Source organism: Aedes albopictus, chromosome 2 (assembly GCF_035046485.1).
Source record: "Aedes albopictus strain Foshan chromosome 2, AalbF5, whole genome shotgun sequence".
In the NCBI taxonomy this organism is placed as follows: domain Eukaryota; kingdom Metazoa; phylum Arthropoda; class Insecta; order Diptera; family Culicidae; genus Aedes; species Aedes albopictus.
In genome coordinates this window covers 112,623,900-112,649,766 of record NC_085137.1, presented here as the reverse complement: position 1 = coordinate 112,649,766, position 25,867 = coordinate 112,623,900, and the positions used below count along the sequence as shown (strand labels likewise).

Genomic DNA, 25,867 nt, shown 5'->3' with positions numbered 1-25,867 from the left:
AAAGGTTAACCCCTCCCATTAGATTACGCAAAACCCCTCCATTGTCGTCTTTTTTGTACTCGGACCTGATGAGAGTTAATGGACGGTGCATGATTGATGAGGGTCGATAGCAAAAACCGTGAAGGACTTCCTACTATACGAGTAGCTGCACATCGCAGCTGGGCGGGTTCTGCATCGTCGAGAAGAAATATCAGGGCGAAGATCAGGGCGGTCCAAGGGGAGGACACCTCTGGATCCTAGTGGACAAGCGGAAGAAGAACCAAATTAGAAGTCAAGCAGAGTAGTTGCCAATAAAAGAGATAAAAGTAACGCATTCATCATCAAGACTGACCAGTCCAAGTAATGGATGGTCCTGTATGTGATAAGGAGCGACCGGAGCGACACTACCCAAGCAACACACATGTTATATAAAAGTTACGACAGCGCAAGTTTTGGTTGTATAGAAGTTTATTTTACGTTATTTCAACTTAATGTTAGAATTACGTAAAATAAACTTCTATACAACCAAAACTTGCGCTGTCGTAACTCTATTTTAACATGTGTGTTGCTTGGGTATCTAGGATGCCATGCTAACGGATCCGGAAGCTGATATACGTAGTATCAGGCGTACGTGTACCAGTGGAATGATCTTTGAACTAAGGACGGATACCTGTGCAAAAGGCCACACCTATAAATGTCTGGCGGAAGAACTCCTTGGCGAAGGAGTAGCGGTGAGAGCGTTATTGCCTAAGTGATTCTCCAGCATTAAAACCTGGATGAGATTACGGATGCAGAGAAGCTCTGTAACTCGGTAGCTCACCGGTTGAGAATCTGCCTTATTTTCCCCTTACACACATAGACATGAATGAGACTCAATTTTAAATAGTAACACAGATAGAATGGAACTCTAGTCTCGGCCACAGGTGTCTAGTGTCGGAGTAAAGGTGGCTTGATATAGCATCAAGGAATACACACTAAACACAACCTAATCTCTTGAAAGGCGAGGGAGAAACGATTTGACAAAAAATGTAAAAAATGCTAAATAACTTTCCATCCCTGAAACTTTTTTATTTACACAGGGTTTGTTGTGGGATGGGATATTTACATATCTGTACCGAATGCACGTAGGTAATTCTAATCAGGATCCTTTATAGCGGTGGTAGCAATATTGGTGGTGCACTTGATTGTTGAAGAGTAGCGTTTTCTCCGGCGTTGGCTTTGGGCTACCCAGCTGGATCACTGATGGTTTAGATCCCGGCAGTATGGTTTTATATCCGAGATGTCTTTACGAGGTTACTTTTGGTCCGTTGGGTTTGTCCTCGATAACCCCCAGGGAAGGACGGGGTTATTCGTTGATTCGCACGACCCATCTACAGGAAAATGGAATACGCTCACTCTCCGGAAACCCAACAACAAACAAGTGAGTGTCATCTGCTTCAATATTCATGTCTTTTCTGAAATGTATTCGGGAAGGGAATGCATAGAGAACTTACGGAGCCAGCAAGTATAAACTTGTTACTGAAACGTTAACGCTTGTCACGGCACTGCGCCAACAGTGTGAGATACAGATGACCACCGTGGTTGTCCGGTTGCAATGAGGTACTTATATAGGTGGCACAGATAATCACTGCGAAACACTAGTTGTCTCTTTTGTTCTACCGCTGATCTTATGCAACTCAATTAGTGACGTCACTAATTTAGTTGTATTAGATCAGCGGTAGAACAAATGAGACAACTAGTGTTTCGCAATGTTTATCTGTGCCACCTGTATCTGTGCCTCATTGGTCCGGTTGTGAAAAGGCCCGTTAAGGGACTGTGTAGGGCCTACACAGAAAGACTTTCTGAAAACTACACTTTGCGTAAACATTCGAACGATTAAATTTTCATTTAATTTCATTCGATTTTACAAAACATAATTTCTTGCACGCAAAATTGTAAGCAAGCTCCTTCCTGTAGACTCCCTTCTTCTTCTTCTCCTTCTTCTTCTTCTTCTTCTTCTTCTTCTTTTTTATGGCTCTACGTCCCAACTGGGACTTGGCCTGTCTCGTTTCAACTTAGTGTTCTTTGATCACTTCCACAGTTATTAATCTTCACGTACCCGACCCCCAATATCTCATTTCCAAAATGTTGGCATTTCGTCAACTTTCATCCAACTTTTTTGAAGTCGCCCTCAATTGATCATAAATTGGGGCAAGTTTATTACACCCAAATGGCCATGCAATATCCGGAACCATTCCGGAGAAACTCCGGATTGTACTGGAGTCAGGGAGGGTGCCGAAATTACTAAAATTGAGTATTTCGTGAGTTATTGTGTTTGATCCATCGATTTTCAGCGGAATTTTCATTGCGAACAATAAAACACAACTGCGATAAGCAGAATTGAATAAGTTGACCCACCCGGATCACCGTGACAGGTTCCGCGGGGGCCTCATTGGGGTCACTTCTAGTTTTCATCCAAAACATATCATGCGACATATCAAACTTCATGATTTCGAGTGACTGGGTCAGAAATGATACCCTGAAGTCTGTATCAACTAATATGGCCACCCCGGAACATCTAGCATAGGTTCCACGGGGGTGACATCGGGGATATTTTTAGTTTGCAACTAAACCATGCCGTGCGACTTATCAAACTTCATACTTTCAAAAGAATGGGGCTGAAAAAATTGACTGAAGTATGAAGCAACTGATATGGCCGCTTCGGAACACCTGAAACAGGTTCCGCGAGGGCCTCTTAAACACAATAACACACGAAATAATCACTTTTGGTCATTTGGCAAAACAGACAACTCCCTCACCCCCTGACCCCAGTACAATCCAGAATATCCCCGGAATGGTTCCGGTATTACATGACCACTTTAGTGTAATAAACTTGCACCAATTTATGATCGATTAAGGGCGACTTCAAAAAAATCGGATGTAAATTGACGAAATGCCAGCATTTTCAAAATGAGTTGTCGGGGGTTGGGCATGTGATGGTTAATTGAAGGGATTCCTTCGCCTGGCCATTGCATGAAATTGTATATTGTGAGGCAAGTACAATGATACACTATGCCCAGGGAGCCGAGAAAATTTTCCCGACCGGAACGGGAATCGAACCGGCCGTCTCCGGATTGGCGATCCATAGCCTTAGCCACTAGACTAGGCTAACTGGAGACCCCCATTTTCTTCTATTTATTCTTATTTCGCTTATCCACTAGGGTTCAGGGGGCGTCTTCCCCCTGATCCGGGCTAATCTTCAGTGAGGACCAACGCAAGGTTGTAATACTTTGTTACGATCAAATTGAGATGGGCCGGCCTTTTCAGGTTCACCTGTCCCAGCTTTCTGGGACGCCTGGTTAGGGTCCGAATTGTCGGCATTAGGCACTACCCAAAAAGATTCATTTTCGCCCATCTCAGACTCCCGTCACCCCTCGTAGGCTAGGCTCTTCATTCCCTCTAAGAGCCTATGTTGTTTTCTACCCTTCAATCTTGGGGTTAATAACCTCTTACCCTTTGCGACTGCTGCCTGGTAGCTCTTCAAGTCCTCACCTGATGGCTGCCCCGCACGCTTCTGCGGTCCCTTACGTAAGAAATTGCGTCTAGCGTATCTTTCGAGCTATCCGCGAATGCGAAGGCCTCCGTCTGGGTACACTTCGACACCTTTAGCTTCATGAAACAGCTGCCGCAGTTTCCATGAGTTTGTCATGTTTCTGCTTTGCCGCCATCGTTGACTTACGAAGTCTCAACCAACAAGGCGACTTCGAGGTCGCAAAGTTTATGATGGAGTCAAGCTGCTGATGGAGTCAAGCCTTTTCATGGCAGAAAACCAATCCTTGTTCTCATTGATTGTCGCCATCCACCACGATCCAATCATGAACTTTCCCGACGTGCTAGTCGAGGAGGAGGTGGCGCTCCTTAAGCTGGCACTTCTCGCATATCTACCTCCTCCTGTCACTGCTCTCCTTAGAGGATATCTAGCTAACTCACTTCTCGCGAAAGGATTATCATCACTCTGCGGTTTAACGAAAGGATTAACCTCTGATTTCTGAGGTTAACCTCAGTATACTGATTTATTCTGATTTTTATTGAAGCTCATTTTGTAATCCCTCGAGCATAGCTATTACAGGTTGAAAATATCAAAAATAAATGTTTAACACGCCTGAATCCTGCGTCAACGCGTTAAGGGACAAATTACTCTGTGCCCAGGTGCCCAACATGCACCGTTAACGATTCCTCGGCGCGGGTTACCTTCTTTGGTGAACTCTTACCAGGTGATCTACAATGCAGCACAATGCTACTCTAAGCCGGCAGCTACACGGTAAACCCCCTGGCGCCTACTAGGTTAGATCCGTGGCATGGAAAGGGGTCCACACAAATGCCCGGGGTAGACCGAGACCTCATGTGGACACGCCCTTCTGAGGTGTAAGAGTCTAGGGACTTATTTAGGGGGGAGGGGAGTTTAAATTTCGGTGTATGCACTATTAGTTCTTGTTAAGCGTAGCGTAGCTTTAAGACTACGCAACTTACCTTGAGGGTGCAAACAGTACTAGTTCTTTTCCAAAGTAATGCATATTAGCGGTCGCGGGGAGACGATAACCTTGGTGGTAATGGGAACGGTTTAGGGTTAGGTCACCTTCTTCTTCGTTAACGTTGTAGGAGATGCCTGTCCTCCACTACCTGAGCTTTTCTTTCTCAGCTGTCCGTTGAGTAAATTATCCACCCTATTACTTAGTAAAAAGGACACTCTTGCTGGACTAGGATCAATAGTCAACCCATTGCAAGTTATAATTTTAGAGCATTGTTCAGCACTAAATAATGTTGCTATTAAAAAACATTTACTTTGGGTTCCCAATCCGATTTTCTGGTTTGAGTGGGTTGGTCAAGTCTCCATCTTCAATGAAGTTCAATATTTTACCATTTTTTTCGGTGTCAGTCCAGAACACATAAATGGTCATGTTCCTTTTGTTCGAATATTGATTCGTTTCTTTTTCGTATCTGGTTTTACAGCAAGTAACAATTTATTTTCTATCTCCACCTTTTCAGTATATCAACAACAGGTCGCCCAAAGTGATCAGTCCAACTATGCGTCGTCCGCCACCAAGGAGCTAGATGATCTAATGGCGTCTCTATCCGACTTCAAGGTAAGTTCTGCAAAAAGAGCATCAAATGAGATTAAAATTCAACGATTTCCGCCGACGTGGCGTGTGCTTCTCCACCAACAAAATGCAGAATCTCGGGGCACATTTGTATGCATATGTTCGTACCTACATCCGCAAAAGATATAAAAATAATCTCCGGTTTATAGATTTGCTCATTGCCAGTGCAACGACGCCTGGACGGCAGCTGGCGAAGGGTAGGCTGCTGGTATAGGAAGCTTATTAAAATTAGAAATATTTTGAATACAATTTTGCCTCTGCCGCTTCGCTGTTGGTGTGTGTGTGGGTGGGGTGGGACTTTCCCTGCACGCTTCTCGAAAATGCAATTGCAATTTGGTTCGGTTGAATAATAGTGCACACGAGTCGAATTTTGGTTCTGATTGATTGAATTTTCCGCTCGAGTTCACTGGCATTGAATATATTTGCGAGGCGGAACTTGAAGTTTATGTACATAGGTTTGCTTTCTCTCGGATCAGAGATGCCAGATATTCAGAATATAGGGGTAATGAAAACGCCGGCAGGATTCTATTTTCGGTTTAAGGTGAATTCAATAGTTGAGGTCTATTTTTTGCGTAAAGATGCATCATACTCCAATGCATCGTGCTGTAGAAGAATTTGACCACAATCGTTAGAGTATCTGTATTCTGTCTATTCTAGTAATCACCAAGTAAGTAATTTCGCCAATAGATTTCACAAATAATTTTATACGAGATCATGCATTAAATTCATCTGCAGTTGTAAAAGAAAAAAAAAACTAAGTAATACCATCTAATTTCTTCGTATAATTCCACTAAAATTTACTCAATGATGATGAACCTGGACGTGTTAGTGAAATACCAGTAAGTAAGAGAAAATCGGGTTAAGTCGATTCGAGTCAAGTACGAGACACTGAAGGCGACCTTACAGATGTTGTCAAAATACGTATCTGTCATAGGATACAAATTCTTAGTTAGAGTTTAAAATTAACAGTACTTAACCCTATTTTCTTTTACTTATTTACCCAATTTTTTTTTCACGAATTGCATCTCCATAATTTTTTTCTGTGCTGGAAAATATTCCAGATGAGAAATGCACTAAAACAGTGACGAATATTTCTAGAAGAACGATTTCTTTGAAAATATTATGGATTTTTGTAGGTATTTATTAAGGAATTATACCATGGAAGGTTTTCGGGTTAAACCGCCCGGCCTTCTACTCACATTTATGGCATCACCAGTAACTTTATCAGTGGTTATGCTAATAACTCTGAAATACATCCTTCATTACAGCTATTTAAAATGTTAAATTAAACGTAAAACCTCTATTCACAATAATCGGCACACAGAAATACGGCTATAACTCTGAAACGAATACACTTAAATTGCTCAAATTTGAACTGAGAACATCTTAAGATGTGTTCATCAAAATTTCATGTGAACCGGTGCAGTGCTTTTTGTTGCAGCGATGAAACAGTAGAACGTGCGCAAATAATGTTTGTACAGCACCTAGTTTAGCTTCTCAGCGCTGTAATGCAAACTTCTCAATATACATATCTTGCCAAGGAAAAAAATAAAAAATAAAATCGATGCACTACAGGCGAAAATTTACAGGCGCAAAATATATGTAATCTACTCCATTTTGTGAAAATATCATGGGCATTTTCAGAGACATATAAAAGACATATAAAAAAAAAACGATTTTTTTTATGAACACTCACGCTAACGCCGCTCAGCACAAAAGTGCATAATTTCCAGACTACACCAAAAATGTGTAACCCTTGCACATTCACAAAATCAGCTCCTGTGTCCGCAAAATCGTTAAATTCGCAAAAATTTTTGTACAGCAATCTAGCTAGGTTTACTAGTGACCTTGGAAAACAAAAAAAATCGACATTTCGCATCTAGACGAGTGTACGAGCTGTTTTTTGAGAATGTGTAACTGCTACACATTTTTGTGTGGTCTGGAAATTATGCACTTATGAGTAGGGCTTACACATTTTAGTGCTGAGCGGTTTTACTGTGCTTACCCCAATCAACACCGGTATATGAGTAACTCTAAGGAATCTGTCAATAAAGGAGTCAAGAATATTACCAGCAATTTCCATGAATGTTTTCAGCGGTATTTCCTGGAGTATTTGCAATATTTACGATTGGATTTGTTCGACGAATTCCAACAACTCCAACAAAAAGTATTTAAAAATGCCGTCAGTATTTTTTTTCTTAAATTCCACAAAGGAAATAGCAATATCGCCGTGAATTCATTCATTATTTTTGCTAAAATTTTCACATCAATTAGACTTGAAGGAACTATTTTTGATTTAGCTTAAGTTACAACACTCAATTATTAAAAAAAATATTTAAAGGGACTTTCCCTGTAGTGCCTGCTGGAATAGCAGCAAGGATTTCTCCAGGAATCATATTAAGGTGAAATTGGAGCGCGTCCAGTTGCCTTTTTGACTCACATTTTCAAGAACACCGATCTTAACATCTACAAGATGTGCGAAGTTGAAAATGCTACTCGAGTGAGTAAGCAATGAGCAGGGATTATGGCAAAACTCGTTTGCAAAGAGCTACACTTACTTACTTTTTTTCTCAGCTCAGAAGCATCCAAAATCAGTGTATGAAGTACTTTTACCTTGTAGTTTTGTCTGAAAGTTTGCCGAATAAAACAAGGGTCGCACACACATACCAAAGACGTGACAGAGCTATGAAAACAACTCTCCACGAGGTGAGTGTAATTTACTTTTACCTTGGGGAGAATCGCCTTCATAGCCCTCTCTCGACTTTAGTATGCGGGAAACTTTTAGACAAAAGTACAAGGTAAAAGTCTTTTATACACTTTCTTGAAAGCATGCTTAGGAGCTGAAATGCAAGTGAGTGTTATTCTTTGCAAGTGAATTTTCCCATCTCTGGCAATGAGTAGCAATTCCAGCACTGTGTGATGTTTGGATGACGAGATCCATACATTTTGAGATGACATATTGCGAAATTTCAGAAATAAATTTCTTCCGGCGTTTTAATAAATTTGAAGATTCACAAATCTGCAAATTCTTTCTGATAAAGGTGCAATTTCGCCCAAAAATGTTGTCAGAATTTTGTTAAAATTGTTCCGTGGTGTTTAAATTGCATATTTTATCGTTATTCCACAATTTCCATTGAAAAATCACGAAAAAGTACCTTTAACGGTATTTTGGTGCAATTTTCTGGATATTGGAGTACATTTTCGAAAATATATGTTCGAAAACCCAAAAAAAAACGATTTGATGCATCTATAAATCTTAATCAATTTGGCTTATTTTTGGACTGAAGACGACTTATTTTTGCAAATGGATTGATTGAGAATTGGAGAAAAAAAAGTTTCAACGTGGTTTAGTGTACTTACAGTTCTATACGCACGATCTAGTCGTAATTTAGCATCTTCAGAAGAAAACAATCCAGTGATTAATGCGTTATAACTAAAATGTGCCGATATTTTCACTGCCGCCTAATGTTTTCAATGCATTAAGGATAATCATTTGAATCATAGTTCATAGGGATCAGTCTAAACTTTAGATTGCAGTAATTCTGAATTCTGCTGGATTTTCCTGGAATTTTGTGCGCAGATTATGTATTTTATCAGAATTTCATACAGAAAAAAAAACGGAAAATAAAAACAAGCAACGAAATTTTCTAGACACTCCACGAAACACTAACCCAAGAGTTTTGCCCAAAACCAGAGATTTCACTAGAGATTGTTTACATAAGTGCTCTTTAGGTTACGGCTTATTTTTGAAAAGTTATTGAAACCTGGAATCTATCCTGGATTCAAATGACATAAAAAGAGAAACCTCTGAGTTTGAGCCAAAAATATTGAGATTTTGAGGGGGCGCAATCGCCTCGAAGTTTTAATTTCCGATTATTCACTTAACTTTTTCAATTTTCATCCGATTTTCATTCTTTTTTCTGTGAATCTCTCTCAAATTGATTTTCGAACAAACTTGTCGAAGATTAAATTTTTCCATAGTCACGCAAAATATAACGATTTTTAACGTTTTCATTTAGTTTTTCTTCTTTTTACAAAAAAATGTAACTTTCGGGCTCGATAACTTTTAAACCGCTTGACCAATTTTGTATCATTTAGCTTGCTTTTGTAGATATTTTTATTGCCCAAACAAGTCCTGAATAAAGTATTCGCTGAAGTATTCATTTTTATGATACTTTTCACCAAAAATGAGCAAAACATGCCTTGAAACGTGATTTTTATTTACGTAAAGTTGGAGTTTAGGACGATTTTTTTGCAGTTACCCAAAACCATCATATTTAGGAATATGGAACACAGTAGAAATTTATTTTTCAATCTTGTTAATTTTTTCCTTGTGTTTGAAAACTCAGAAGACTCCGAAAAATGAAGTTCAGGGCTTCCATATGAATATATAGAATGAAATTTTCACTTTCAGCCCGAAACTATGCATGAACACAATCGAAATTTTACCGAAATTCTCGTTTTTCTAGTAAAATACGTGCTTTTGAACGGTTTTTTGCTGTTTATTCATATTGAAACCATTTCTTAAATGTACAATTGTTTCGCAACATCCTAAGGCAACGAAAATATCTACAAAAGCACGCTGAAAGTTTTGAAATTAGTCAAGCGGTTCAAAAGTTATCGAACCCTTAAGTTATTTATTTTTGCAAAAATAAGAAAAAAAATAAATGAAATTAAAAAAAAAAACTCATATTTTGCGTGACTTTAAAAAAAATAAATGTTCAACAAGTTTATTCGGAAATCCATTTGAGAGAGCTTCGGTTGAAAATCGAAAAAGTCATGGCACTTAAAGTGAGAGCACATTTTTATTACTCGAAAATTCAATTTCGAGGCGTTTGTACCACCTCTTTAACTCCATATTTTGGCTTAAACTCAGAGGTTTCTCTTTCTATGTCATTTGCTTCCAGCTTCCAGCTTACAAATTCCAAGTTTCAACAACTTTTCATAAGTAAGCCGCAGCCTAGCGCTCCTAAGCAGTTTATCTCGACGATCTTTGGGGTTTTCTTGTTAAATGGCTAGAATTGAAAGCCCATTCTAGCCATTTATTTTCCATTCATATGATTTTCCATAGAATAATTTCAGAAAATTCTGCACAAAATTTTCAATAAATGTTTCCGAATTTCTTCGAGAAAATGAGATGTTTTGAAGGATTTGGTTATCCAGGAATTTCTTACAGAAACTCCTTCAAAAATACTATTCTCAATTACGTCAGGATTCAATGTCTTTACCTTTTCAAATCTTACAAACCATTTTTGATTTTTTTTTCTAAAATCAAACAGATGACACATTCTACCCTGACGTTACAACGTTTTGACCCCTTTTCTGTCATATTTTCCACTAAAAGTAACTCGTAACTAAGAGTCGAGCCAGCCAAGGGCTGAAAGTCTCATAATATAACTGAATCAATTAATCAACTCATCAATTCGACCGTAAACCTAAAATATTTTTACATATTAGAATTCCTTGTAAAATTTTCAATAAGTATGATCAGTTGAACCGTTAGTTTTCATTGGGAAAGTATGTTAAAAATGGAAATGAGTAGCGTGACGTTACAACGTTGTAATGTCATGCTACTAATTCCCATTTTTAACATACTTTTGCAAGAAATTCCAAAATTGTCTTTTCCGAATTTTTATCGTAAATCTTCTATCTTATTCAACATAACAGCTCGTGGTACCGACTGTAAGTGAGATTGATCGGGCCAGTCTAGTATCGCCAGATCAGCTTCACTCACCCAAGGAATTAATGAGAAAAAGCTTCTTGGGACTATCAGGCATCCTCAGTGTTCTTCTATTTTAAGCGTGAATCGTCCCTCTACGCCAGGTTGCTGGTTAAACTGTGGAAGAGGTGGTACTTGATGATTACAATCGCTTATCCATGGCAGATAGTACACTCCCGATCAAAAGTTTGGGGTCACCCCTTCAAAAATATGTCATTTTTTTAGGCCCGTATCTCCGCCAATTTGCGTCCGATTTCAAAACCCTAGGTTTCATTCAAAAGATAATAAGTCAAAGAAACTTTGAACATGATTTAAAAGAAACTTTTTCAAAAAATTTTGTATGTAAATTTAACCCAAAGTTGCCAAATTTTCTAAAAAATGAATATAAACATACGACAGTATCGCTGGAAATTGGGTCGACCAAATTTTATGATGAGAGTGGTAATATAACCCATTTCCTATTAGCTTTCAACTGCTTTTTACAGAACTTAGCTAAAAAATCTAGGAAAAAAGTTATTAAGTAAATTAACTCTTCATGTCATCAACCAAAAGTTTTGGGTCACCCCTCAATATGATGTGTCAGCCAAAAGTTTGGAATCACTTTCGTAAAACATGGAAAAGTGATTTGATGATATCTTCGTCATCTATAGTTCAATTTTAATTCTTTTTGGCTCATATCAAAGATAATTAACTAAATTTACGTTTGATGTCTTTAACTTAACGTATTTAACGATTTTTGTATATAAAAATGTTATGTAAAATTAACACATTTCACCTCATTTCAAAAAATGAGGCAACTTTACGTTAAGTTTTAGTATGTAAATTTCAACAAATATGTGTGTTTCAATGTGTATGCAGTAAGTATCATCCATTATGTTTCAAATAAGCCAAGAAGAATTAAAATTGAATAAAAGATGACAAAGATATCAACAAATCACTTTTCCATGTTTTACGATAGTGACTCCAAACTTTTGGCTGATACATCATTTTGAGGGGTGACCCCAAACTTTTGGCCGATGACATCAGGGATTAATTTACTTAATAACTTTTTTTTCTAGATTTTTTAGCTAAGTTCTGTAAAAAGCAGTTGAAAGCTAATAGAAAATGGGTTATATTACCACTTTCATCTTAAAATTTGGTCGACCCAATTCCAGCAACACTGCCGTAAGTTTATATTCATTTTTTAGAAAATTTGGCAACTTAGGGTTAAGGCGAAACTGGAAGCATTTTCTCATTTTTTCGGTTTTTGATTTTTTATTAAATAACGAAGCAATATTTTCAAAATCGGGTTTAGTGCACGTGTAGACATTGGCGTAACTAGGATTTTTTCCTGGATGGGGCCCAGGGGGGGCCTGACTTTAGGTTACTTTTAAGCGGGATGGGCGCCCGATATGTGAATATGCAAATCGGTATTGTAGTTTTCGTAAACTATATGAGTACGAACAATTTCTCCAAGATTTTTTTCTATAGCATGCTTCAGTGATTCCATCATGGCTTCTTCCAGGAATTCAATCAAGAATTCATTTAGGGATTCCACTAGACATTTTTTCGGGGATTTGTTCTTTGATATCTTTAGAGGTTCCTCCAGTAATTGTTCCAGTGTTTTTTTTTCGAGGTTTCCTTCAGGAATTTCTCCAGAGATCTTTTAAGGTATTTCTGCAGGTATTCCGAGATTTCTACAGGGATTTCTCCATATATGCCTTCCAGAATTCCACTAGAGATTGCTCCAATAATTACATCTGGAACGATTCGAAGTATTTCTGCAGGAATGTATTCCAGAAATTCTTTTATAAATTTTACTTGGAGATTATTAAAAAATACTCCAATAATTGCTTGAAAAATTTGTACAAAAAAACCTTTAAGGATCCTAGTATTCCTTCAACAATTACTGCAGTTATTGATTTCTTCAACTTTTATATCCGGGAACATTCCTAAAAAATTCTTTCAGGTTTTCGCTAAGAAAGGTCTCCTGAGATTCCATAAAGAGTTCCTCATGGGGTTGCTTCCGGGATTCCTCATCGGGTTTCTTAAGAAATAACTTCAAGAGTTTCTCCAGGGATTCACCGGAAATTTCTTCTGTTATTCTTTCAAAAACGAATTCCGGGTGTAACACTACGTTTACGATGGAAAACTTTATTTCAATTTTATTAACAAATGCTATAACAAACTTTCAATAACAGCTAACCGATATCAATATCATTTAACACTAAACAGCAGTGAGCTGATCCCGGCTCATCCAGTTGGTTATCGTACTCCAACAATTTCATCTCCTTGCAATCGGAGAGCGTATTTTGCAAGCGACGTTGTCCAGGGTTGAAGGTACGAGAGGGTTTCGAAGTTGTGGATTTATTGGTTGTTACACGGGATTATTTTAAAAATTCCTGCAAGAACTCTTGTTGGGGTTCCTTCAGAAACTCCTCCAGGAATAAATCCAGGATTTCAGGATTTCCTCAGGAATATCAGTGGTTTCTTCAGTATTTCCCCTGAGAATTTTTCAGAAACTCCTCCTGGAATTCCCTCAGAAATCGAACTATGTATTTCATCAGGAGTAAATCTTGAGATTCCTCCAGGAACTCCTCAAGCGATTCCTTCGGAAATTGCTTCCGGATTTTTTCAATAATTATTCCAGGTATTCCTTCTCGCACTTCTGCAAAAGTTCTAACAAGAATTTCTCCAGGAATTACCCCAGGTATTTCGTCAGGAATTCCACCGGGAATTTATTTAAAAATGGATCCAGGAATTCTTCCACGAATTCCTCCGAAAATTCCTCCAGGGTTTCCTGCAAGAATTAATCTAGGAATTTCTTCTCTAGGGTTCCTCTACGCATTTCTCCAGGATTTATTTCATGGATCCCTCCAGAAATACCACCGATGATTCCTGCAGTAATTCCTCCAGAAAATCCTTCTGGAATTCCTGCAGTAATTCCTCCAGAAAATCCTTCTGGAATTCCTCCTGGAATTCCTCCAGAATCTCCTCTGGAAATGCCTCCTGGAACTCCACCAGAAATTCCTTTCAGAATTCCTCTAAAAATTTCTCCACGAATTCATTCAGAAATTTCTCCATGGATTCCTTCCAGAATTCCTCTAAAGATTCTTCCAGGAATTCATTCACGGATTCCTCAAGGTATTCATTTAGCGATTCCTCCTGGAGTTCTTCCATGAATAGTTCCACGGAATTTCCCAAAGATTTCCTATAGAGATTTGTCCAGGAATTCCTTTTCAGGTTCCTCCAGAAATTGTTTCAGGGATTCAGGGATTTTACCGGCTTTTCGGGCCCGTATGAAGTTGATCACCAATATTAACTTCTTTTCCCGATCAGCCTAGATAGCTGTGTAGTGTCGGTAGCGGTTAGTTCAACTGGCTAAGAATAGCACTACGGACCGCCTGTTCCAGTGGTAGGAATCCACTAATCAGGTGACCCCTAATTCATGGTGTTATGCGGCTTTACGCTTACCGTGCCTAGGAATGAATGGTTAGGGGGGTCTTATAAAAACCTAATCGCAAACGGAGCCTGTGGAGTACCAGGGCACCCTCCACAGTATTTGCCCTTACTGTGCTAACCGGAGCAATAGCGCGGTGGACCTTGTGTTTCTCCGAGACAATCAGCTGCCCTTCTTCAATCTCATACTTGAGGCTGAATAAGGGCGGGATTATGAAGATGTTATTAATTAGTTTAGATTTTCACCTATATGGTTTCGCATTATGCGTTTTACACAGTGTATTCTGTGCATCCTTGCCTTTGGCGCACTCAAATCGATACCAATCTGGCTTTATTGTTGCTGTTCTTTTTTGTGCTGTGATTGTTAAGAGTTTAATCTTACCTAGTTTGGGTAGTGGCTACGGTTAGGATAGCTCAGATCAATCTTCAGCACAAAAGAACAGCAACGATCAATCTTTGTAGACTTATGCAAAATGGTACAGCCCAAGTGGCGTTAGTCCAAGAACCTTACTTTCGTAAGGGGAATTTCTATTTAGGAAACCTTGTGAATCCGGTATTTGCTACTTTCAGTAAAAATGAAATGGCAAACTCACGTGTCATGCCTCGAGCATGTGTGCTTGTCAACAACGCAATCGTTGCTACACTCATCTCTGAACTAACTACCAGAGATGTATGTGCTATCACAATAGATGTATCTGTTGGAAACCTCAACAGGAAATTCGTTTATTGTTCGGTTTATTTACCGCATGATGAACCATCCCCTACGGATGCTTTCAAGCAAGTCATTGCATACTGCACTTCAAAAGGCCTTCCGCTAATTGTTGGTAGTGATGCTAATGCTCACCATATAATCTGGGGCAGCTCAGACATCAATTTGAGAGGCTCCAGTTTGATGGAATACTTAAGTAGTACAGATCTTGGATTACTTAACATAGGCAACCGCCCAACCTTCGTGGTATCTGGTAGAGAGGAAGTGTTAGACATAACGCTTTGCTCTAGCAGAATTAGTCATGAGCTGACCAATTGGCATGTGTCAGATGAAGAATCTTTATCTGACCATCGTTACATCTTGTTTGAACATGTGAATGTTACTTCGCAAACTTTGCGTTTCAGGAATCCCCGGTCAACCAACTGGGATCTCTTTACCGATTTGGTTGCAGCCAAATTTCATGGATACTCACCATCAATTGACACTCCAAGTGATTTAGATGATGCCGTTGATACTATAACGGCCTTCATCATGGAAGCTTTTGAAGAAGCCTGCCCTCTGCGGTCTGTGAAGACCACAAGAGGAACCCCTTGGTGGAACTCCGATCTGGCGAAGCTCAGGAAACAATGTAGAAAGAGTTGGAACAGACGACGTTCGGCTGGATCGGAGGCTTTCAGGTCGGCTCGCAAGGCCTACCAGAAAGCTCTTCGGTCTGCTGAACGATCCGGCTGGAAAAACCTTTGTACAAATGTTTCCAGTCTGAGTGAAGCCAGTCGATTGAACAAAATCCTTGCAAAATCTAAGGATTTTCAAGTGAACGAACTTCGTTTGCCAAATGGTGATTTCACTTCCTCTGATGAGGAAGTTTTAGAATGTTTATTCAGTACACACTTCCCCGGATGTGTGGATATTACATCTTCTGATGAACCTGATGTCTTTTCTTGTAGTTATGATTCTTTAGCTTCGGCTCGGAGTATCATAACTTTAGAATCGATTGAATGGGCACTCAATAGCTTTGCTCCTTTCAAATCTCCTGGGGCAGATGGGATTTATCCTATTTTGCTTCAGAAGGGATTTGATCATTTCAAACATGTTTTGAAACAACTACTTGTTTGCAGTTTTGCTACAGGGTATATTCCCAAATCCTGGCGGGATATTACTGTGAAGTTTATTCCGAAAGTGGGTCGCGCGTCGTATGAAGAAGCAAAGAGTTTCAGACCTATCAGTTTGACCTCTTTTCTTCTGAAATGCTTAGAACGCATAGTCGATCATCACATCCGTGATGTTCATCTGGCCAATGTGCCTCTTCATGTGAACCAACATGCCTACCAATCTGGAAAGTCCACTGTGACTCTTTTACACAAAGTTGTTTACGATATCGAGAAGGCATTCGCTCAAAAGCAATCATGCTTGGGTGTTTTCTTAGATATCGAGGGTGCCTTTGACAACGTGCCTTTCGATGCCATATTGGAAGCCGCACGGGGTCATGGTATATCTCCAATGATTTCCAATTGGATTCACCAAATGCTCAAAAACCGACATCTCTTCTCGACATTGCGTCAAGCGGCGATTAGGAAATTGAGTGTTTGCGGATGCCCCCAAGGGGGAGTCTTATCACCACTTTTATGGAATCTCGTAGCAGATACGCTATTGAGGCAACTCAATAATAGCGGTTTTCCTACTTATGGTTTTGCCGACGACTACCTAACATTGTTAGTCGGTATGTGCATCAGCACCCTTTTCGACCTGATGCAAAACGCTCTTCAGGTAGTTGAGGGTTGGTGTCGCCAATATGGCCTTTCGGTAAATCCGAGTAAAACATCTATTGTTCTTTTCACGGAAAAGCGAAACCGTAATGGTGTTCGAACTTTACGTCTCTTTGATTCTGATATCAATGTGACTGAACAGGTAAAGTACGTTGGAGTCATTCTTGATTCCAAGCTTTCCTGGACACCTCATGTTGAGTTCAGAATCAAGAAAGCTTGTATGGCCTTCGGGCAATGCCGGCGAACCTTTGGTACAACTTGGGGTCTAAAACCCAAGTATATCAAATGGATCTACACAACTGTTGTTCGGCCAATATTGGCCTATGGATGTCTTGTGTGGTGGCAAAAGGGCGAAGTGAGAACGGTCCAATCAAAGTTAGGCCATCTCCAAAGGATGTGCTTAATGGCGATGTCTGGAGCGTTCTCTTCAACTCCCACGGCAGCGCTCGAAGTTCTCTTTGACGTTGCCCCACTACACATTCATCTCAAACAAGAAGCACTTTCTTGCACTTACCGCCTATGGGTACTCGATTTACTAGAGGAAACTCCTGTGAACCGCAGTTCAACACACACCTCGTTGTTTCCACTTTTGGTGAATTGGGACAAAGTTGTCCTTGCTCCAAGTGATCTTACAATTGCTTGTAATTTTCCATATAGGACATTTTCCACGAAATTCCCTTCCCGGGAAGAGTGGACATCTGGTTATCTGGAGAGAAGTATTTCAGACGGCATCGTATGTTACACTGATGGCTCCCTTCTCGAAGGTCGAGCAGGTGCTGGTGTTTATTCTCGTGAGCTAAGGCTGTATCAGTCTTATTCACTTGGCAGACACTGCACCGTTTTTCAGGCCGAAATCTTTGCTCTTATGTGCGGAGTGCAATCAGCACTTCAGCAGCACGTAATGGGCAAAGTAATATACTTCTGTTCAGATAGCCAGGCTGCTATTAAAGCACTTGCTTCGGCCAACTCCAGGTCGAAGATAGTTATCGCTTGTCGAACTCAAATTGAGGAGCTGAATTCAGCAAACGCTGTTCACCTTGTATGGGTACCTGGCCATTCTTCCATCGCTGGAAATGAATTGGCTGATGAGTTAGCTCGCTCTGGAGCATCACATGACTTCATTGGCCCTGAGCCAGCTATTCCGGTATCCAAGTGTTGGGTGAAGCTTCAGATTGACACCTGGGCTGCCACTCAGCACAAACAATACTGGAATAGTTTGGAGTCATGTCGTCAAACAAAATTGTATTGTACTGAGCCATCTCTAGGGGTGGCAAAGTATCTAACAAATCTGTCAAAGCAGAATTGCAGCATGCTGGTCAAAGCATTGACTGGCCACTGCCGACTCAGTTATCACATGGCGAATATTCAGCAAGCTGATTCATTTGCATGTGATAGCTGTGAATCCGATTATGGAACTTCGTATCATTTAATATGTAACTGTCCAGTTTTTGCGCAATTGCGTTTCCGAGTACTCGGGAAACACTTATTAAGTGAAATTGACTTCAGAAACCTGAATCTTAAGGACGTTCTGTTGTTCTTAACCCGCTGTGGTAAAGAGCTATAGGCTCTCTTTACGCTTTATGCATTATCACAGTGCCCTTCTTAGGGCGCTGTTCGAACCCATTGTGGCACGCTTGTGCGTTATTACAGTGTCCTTTTCAGGACGCTATGTGAACCCATTGTGGTACGCTTTTGCGAGTATGACGATCCTATTCCCTTACCTGTCCTTTCCCATGTCCTATCCTTTTTCCTTCCCTTCTCCGTCAGGTAAATGATGAATAGGCTCGTGTTCATGGCGATGGCACAAATTTCCCGAATGGAGGAGAACGTGCCTCTAGAGCCGACCTACTGATACCTGATACCTGATACCAAGCGATTCCTTCGGAAATTGCTTCCGGATTTTTTCAATAATTATTCCAGGTATTCCTTCTCGCACTTCTGCAAAAGTTCTAACAAGAATTTCTCCAGGAATTACCCCAGGTATTTCGTCAGGAATTCCACCGGGAATTTATTTAAAAATGGATCCAGGAATTCTTCCACGAATTCCTCCGAAAATTCCTCCAGGGTTTCCTGCAAGAATTAATCTAGGAATTTCTTCTCTAGGGTTCCTCTACGCATTTCTCCAGGATTTATTTCATGGATCCCTCCAGAAATACCACCGATGATTCCTGCAGTAATTCCTCCAGAAAATCCTTCTGGAATTCCTGCAGTAATTCCTCCAGAAAATCCTTCTGGAATTCCTCCTGGAATTCCTCCAGAATCTCCTCTGGAAATGCCTCCTGGAACTCCACCAGAAATTCCTTTCAGAATTCCTCTAAAAATTTCTCCACGAATTCATTCAGAAATTTCTCCATGGATTCCTTCCAGAATTCCTCTAAAGATTCTTCCAGGAATTCATTCACGGATTCCTCAAGGTATTCATTTAGCGATTCCTCCTGGAGTTCTTCCATGAATAGTTCCACGGAATTTCCCAAAGATTTCCTATAGAGATTTGTCCAGGAATTCCTTTTCAGGTTCCTCCAGAAATTGTTTCAGGGATTCCTCCAGGTTTCTTTCCAAGAATTCCCCTAGGGATTCTTCCAAGTAATTCTCTAGAAATTCATCTAGGGATGCCTCCAGGAATTCCTAAAGAGGTTCCTTAAGAATTACTCCAAGAATCCCTTCAGAAAGTCCTCCTTCAAAAATTACTACCGCAATTCCTCCAGGAATTCCTCTAGAAATTTCTCTTGGAATTTCTTCAGAAGTTTCTCTTGGAACTTCTTCAGCAATTTCTCTTCGAATTTCTTCGGAAATTCCTCCAGTTATTGCTTCCAGAATTTCTCTCGAGATTCCTCCAGGAATTCTTCTAGGGATAGTTCCACGGAATTTCCCCAAAAAATCCATTACAAATTTATCCAGGAATTCTTCCTTGGATTCCGTAAAGAATTTATCCAGAATTTCCTGCAGGAATTTGTTCAGAACTTTCCAAGCATTCCTCCTGAGGTTCCTCCAGAAATTGCTTCAGAGATTCCTCCAGGGGTTTTTCCAAGAATTTTCCCAGGGATTCTTTCCAGAATTTCTCCATAAATTTCTCTAAGGATTCCTCTAGGAATTTTTCAAGGGGTCTCTTCAGAAATATCTCCTGGGATTTCTCTTGGAATTCATCTAGAGATTGCTCCGGGAGTTCTTCTAGGGGTCCCTCCCAGAATTCTTCTAAAAATTCCATCAGGAATTCATCTAGGAATTTATCCAGAGATTGCTCCAGGCATTAGTCCAGGAATTTCTCCAGGGGCTCTTCAAGGAAATTCCTCCAGGAATTGATACAGGCATGTCTCCAGGAATTCATCCAGGGGTTCCTCCTGGCATTCCTCCAGAAGTTTTTCCAAAGATTTCTAAAGGGATTCCTCCAGGCGTTCCTCCATGGATAGCTTCAGAAATTACTACAGAAATTTATCCTAGAATTTATTTAGAAAATCCTCCAGGGATTCATTAAGAAATTTCCCCAAGAATTCATCCCGAAGTTTATCCAAGAACTATTCCAATAATTCTTCCTGGGATCCCTGCATGAATTCCTGCTTAGATTTCTCTAGGAATTCCTTAAAATATTTTTTCAGGAATCCTCCAGGAAATCCTCAAGGGATTCTTTTAAAAATTTCCCCAGAAATTCTTTCCGGAATTTATTCAAGAATTATTCCAGGTATTCCTCCTGGCATTCTTCCAGGATTTCATCTAGGCATTTCTACAGGGACTCCTCCAGGAGTTCTACTACGAATTTCACCAGGAATTACCCCAGGCATTTCTTAAGGAATAACTCCGGGAATTTATTCAGGAACGGATCCAGGAATTCCTCCAGGAATTTCTTCGAAAATTTGTACAGCAATTCCTTCCTTCTTCCAGGAATTCTTTCAGAAGTTCCTCCAAGAATTATTCCAGGAATTTCTTCTCCACGGTTTCCTCTACATATACCTCCAGGAATTATTTCATGGATTCTTCCAGAAATTCCACCGATGATTCCTCCAGTAATTCTTCCAGAAATTGCTTCCGAAATTGCTTCTGAAATTGCTTCTAGATTTCCTCCAGAAATTTCTCCTGGAACTCCACCAAAAATTCCTCTTAGAATTCCTCTAGGAATTTCTTCAGAAATTTCTCCATGGATTCCATCCAGAATTCCTCTCGAGATTGTTCCAGGAGTTAATTGAAGGATTCCTCAAAGAATTGATTAAGGGACTCCTCCTGGAGTTCTTCCATGAATAGTTCCATGGAATTTCCCCAAGATTTCCTATAGAGATTTGTCCAGGAATTCCTTCTGGGATTCCGCCTGGAGCTTGTCCGGAAGTTACTCCAGGAATTCTTCCTAAGCTTCCTCCAGAAATTTGTTTCAGGGATTCCTCCAGGGTTCTTTCCAAGAATTCCCCCAGGGATTCTTGCAAGAATTTCTGTAGAAATTTCTCCAAGAATTTTTCCAGGAATTGCTTAAGAGGTTTCTCCAGAAATACCCCAGAAATTCCTTCAGAAAGTTCCAGGGGTTCCTCTAGAAATTCGTCCAGGAGTTATTTCACGGATTCCACCAGAAATTCCACCAGGAATTCCTCCTGGAATATACCAGCAATTCCTTCAGGGATTCCTCTAAGGATTCTTCCGTGAGATTCCTCCAGTAATTCCTCCAGAAATTCCTCCAAGAATTCCTCCAAGAATTCCTCCAGAAATTCCTCTAGGAATTCTTCTAGAAATTTATCTTGGAATTTCATCAGAAATTTCTTTAATGCTCCAGGCATTACTCCAGGAACTTCTCCAGGGATGCCTCCTTCAGAAATTTTTCCATTACCTCCTCCAGGAATTCCGCCAGGAATTTGTCCAGAAAATTCTCCAGGATTTCCCCCAGAAATACATCTAGGAATAGCTGAGAAAATTTGCTTATGATTTCACAAAAAAAAGATTGTTTCTACGATGCTTCGTTCTTGAGTTCAAAGCAGGTGGTGTCTATGGAAAATGTTCGTTTTCCACTGGAGTTTTCCGAAAAATTAGGCGACCCTATTTTTTTTCAATTTAGTTTTTGCTTATATATATATGATCCCTACCTATGAAAAAAAAAAAATCATCAACTTTCAGAACCTTCGTACCAATTTGTACGATAATAAAAAAAATCCCAGGAACTTTTCCAGGGATTCCGCATGGAATTTGTCCAGAGGGTTCTCGAGGATTTCCTCCAGAAATACATCTAGGAATTCCTCCTGTGATTTTTCGAAGAATTCCCCCAGGGATTCCTCCAGGAATGCGTCCAGAAATTCCTCCAAGGATTTATCTAATTTTTTGTAGTAATTTCTACAGGGATTCCTGATGCGGATTCTTCAGATTTTTTTTCCTGAAATTCCTCCCATAATTGCTGTTTGGACTCCTTCAGGGATTCATCCAGGGATTCTTCCAGGTATACTTTCAGAAATTTCTCCAGGGATTCCTGCAGGTATTGCTCCGAGAATTCCTGTAATGATTTCTTTCGAAATTTCTCTCGGGATTTAAAAAAAAATATTCAGTGGTTAGTTCAAAAATTTCAATAATCCGTTCATAATCTTTTTCAGGGATTCACCCCAGATTTTTTGAATAATTTGATGGATTTCTAGAGGAATTCCTTCAGCGGTTTGTATTGGAATTATTTTAGATAATTTTAGAGGGACACAGAAGCCAATAAATTCTCCAAGAATTCATCCAGGAATTCTTTCACAATTATCTTCGAGAAATCTTTAAGGAGTCCAATCATGAATACCTTCAAGAATACCCCTTGCAGCACCAGCTTTTAAATATATTAAAACTTCCTCAATGATCATTTGAATTTGTGCATTGTTTGATAGACGCACAAATACCCCTGGCCCACGATATAAAGTAAATTAATAGTGACCGACTTGAAATCCAGCACGGTTCTAATGTATACACTCGCGTTTACGCTTCAGCTACATGGATCATTTCTTATTATGTGACATCTATTCTCACTATGTTTGTCACCACGACAGTGGTTTTTAGATGTTTTCTAATTTCTATATATAAAGTCATGAAAAATTTCTGGGGGGGGCCTGGCGGATTCTGGGGGGGCCTGGCCCCCCAGGCCCCCCCTCTAGTTACGCCAATGCGTGTAGAGTATGGATCAAGGTATCTTCTGATTTTTTTTTAGGTGGAAAATGTTTTCCATTTTTGCAGAAACCATTGTTTTGTGAAATTTTGTTCAAAAATGGTTTCTGCAAAAACGAAAAACATTTTCCACTACAAAAAAAAATCAGAAGATACCTTGATCCATACTCTACATGTGCACGAAAACCGATTTTGAAAATATTGCTTCGTTATTTTATAAAAAATCAAAAACCGAAAAGTGAGGAAATGCTTCCAGTTTCGCCTTAAGTTTACATACATTATTTTTTTTAAAAAAGTTTCTTTTAAATCATGTTCAAAGTTTCTTTGACTTATTATCTTTTGAATGAGACCTAGGGTTTTGAGATCGGACGCAAATTGGCGAAGATATGGGCCTAAAAAAATGACATGTTTTTGAGGGGGTGACCCCAAACTTTTGATCGGGAGTGTATATACCAGTTCATTTGCAGACTGGGATGTTTGGTTTTTTTGGGAAATGGTTTTGTGACAGAGGGATCACGTTGGTGAGTGGATGCCAAGCATTAAGCGATAGATTGTGTGTTGATTACTTTCTGTTGTATATGATGCAGCACGGTTTGCTGGTTGCATAATTTACAGGCGTGTTATGATAAAATGACACAGTTTTGTGCAGTTGAAAGGAAGGAGAACGGCTATTCCAAACCGTTTCTTGTTCTAGTGATGGATTTGCACGCACATATGAATATAAATGAGTTGTGCTGCACTAAACAAGGAGAAAGTAGTAGCCAGAAAGGGACAGGCCATCGATTGAACCCAAGAATTTTTGAATACGCATCAGAAATGGTAGTCATTAGGACAGTCCGTTTTAAACCCAGTATATGACTCCTATTCTAAAAACTTCAATTTCTATTGGTGTAGCTGTATTTTATGAAACAGATATCACTTTTAAAAAATCTGGCATCACTGCCACATATTGTTTCAGCTCGAAGGACACGTGTTTAAGCATGTTAATAAATTTAAAGTAAAAAAATATGCTTTGCGTCATACAATAAATTTCTCTTGCTCCTCGGAGTCCTCTAACAGTCTCATAAATGTTAGTTTTCTAAATTACAACCATAATAATCTGGCTCAATTTGCCACTACGACGACGACAACGCCTGACAGACTTGTGAACATTTGTTCTGGACGTTGTCGTCGTCGCAGTCAAGAACGAAAGATGACGTTCCGCTTTTTGGCACCCTTCTAGGAGCACCTTGCAACCCCCGTGTTCATAGCAAAAGTCATTAACTTTTGCACTTGAGAAAGGGTGGTGGGCTGGGCCGTGTCCGTTCAAGCAGCGCACTTTAATCGATTTTGCTACTTAAGCCAAAATATCAAACGCAAAGTTGACCAACCGCGGTGCCAAAGCAAAGCGGATTTTTGGACGACGTGTGCAACGTTTGGGTTTGTGGGAAGAAAAAAACAGACCGGTGTGCCTGCGGATGATTGAGTTCAGGATGGTGAAATGCACACAAATTGGATCACAGACAACCAACCTCGGCGAAGAAGCGGTTGTTGGCAGCGTGAAATGCATGCAATTAACTCGTTCTAGCCATTGAAACAAGTGCGATTGCTGTCAACAGGTCAGCTTGTCGGCGGCTGGCGCAGCGGTGGCTGTGGCACCAGGTGAGAGATTGTTCCACTTTCATCGAGAAAAGAAGAAGCCGACGACGACGGTTACAAAGTAAGTGACGGAAAACGTAGGCCAGACCGTGTTCCTTAATGGGTGGCAGATGACCTGTGGCGAGCGACTTGAAAATGCAATTCTTCTTCGGCGATTGTTGAAGTGTTCATGGGGTTCTAGGTAGATTGGGTAAAAATAAAAAAATAAAATGTGTGTCACTTGTTTTTCAATTTATCGTTCATTAACTGAACTATTCAACATTTTTTGGAAGAACCTTTGAGCACAACTTGAGCAGAGATTTCAGACACAATTCTTCAATAAATGGAAGATCGATATATTCTTGGAACCTAATTTATTAGTATTTTTCATGAAAAAACCAATAAATTTTATGTAAAATTTCCAAATTTTTGTCAGAATTCTAAAATTTATTTTTATTAAAATAAGCTTTTGAGCTATTACAAAATTGTTAGATAATTTTTTAAAAAACTCATGCTTCGTTGCGATATTTCTTGATGTTGTTGGTTTTTTTTTTTCAAGAATTAACGTCCATACTTCTGGGTAAACTTCGGTATGAACATCTGAAATAATTAAAAAAAAAAAAATATTCGATTTTTTTTTCTAAAATGTATTTTATGTAGTATTGCCATAGTCTTTTTGAGTTGGAATTTTCGTATCTGCAACACGGTCCACGATTTAAAAAAATTGCTAAAGAATCCATTCAACAAACATCCCTCTTTCGCCCCATCTTACACTAAACTGCACTTTTAGTGGAAGAATTTGCTGATGATGGAATGGTTCCTGGCACCAACCAACAACAATAGTGGCATCGGGATTCGCCTACATGCTGCAAATGTTAAAAGAGCACATCATGCGCGTGTTCTACGCCGTCGTCGCCTATTGGATGGTGGTGGTGATCTTGAACTTAGACAAGTTAGAAATTTATGGCCGAAAAGATTAAATTAAATAATCTGCCAGCCATCCAACCAACGTTTGTACAGTGTGAGGATTGTGCGCGCGCCGGCGACGTTGTGGAAAATTGGAGAAACAAAACAGAGTGGCTGATCTGCGTTGATCTGGTTTGTGAGAAGGAAAGAAGTTCGGACAAAGTTTGACCCAGTCGAACGATGATGCTATAAATAGGATAATCTCCGGTTGGCGCGGGAAATTTGAGTTCGGTAGAAAATATTGTCTTATACAGTTAATTCATTCACATTCCCTGGTGATTAGCCGTGGCCGTCCTAAAAAGATTAATTCTACCTATCTTAAATTTTTCATCCGCACAATTCTAGTTTTAGTCGTCTAGGTCGTCCCAAGAATATCCTAAAGAGTATGTAACTGTCACTTAAAACATATGAAATCATAAATTAGTTTCCGTTATTT

The 25,867-nt window shown here is 39.7% G+C and overlaps 1 protein-coding gene across 5 annotated transcripts in view; it reads left to right on the top strand.

The window, feature by feature from the left end:
- LOC109414139 (paxillin) overlaps positions 1–25,867 on the top strand; it is a 285,833-nt gene that overhangs the window by 178,280 nt on the left and 81,686 nt on the right. For all 5 annotated transcript variants that reach the window (XM_062850255.1, XM_029853011.2, XM_029853007.2 and 2 more), the window contains one exon: positions 5,005–5,102. In XM_062850255.1, coding sequence (XP_062706239.1) covers positions 5,005–5,102 — 98 coding nt within the window. The remainder of the gene's footprint in view (positions 1–5,004; positions 5,103–25,867) is intronic.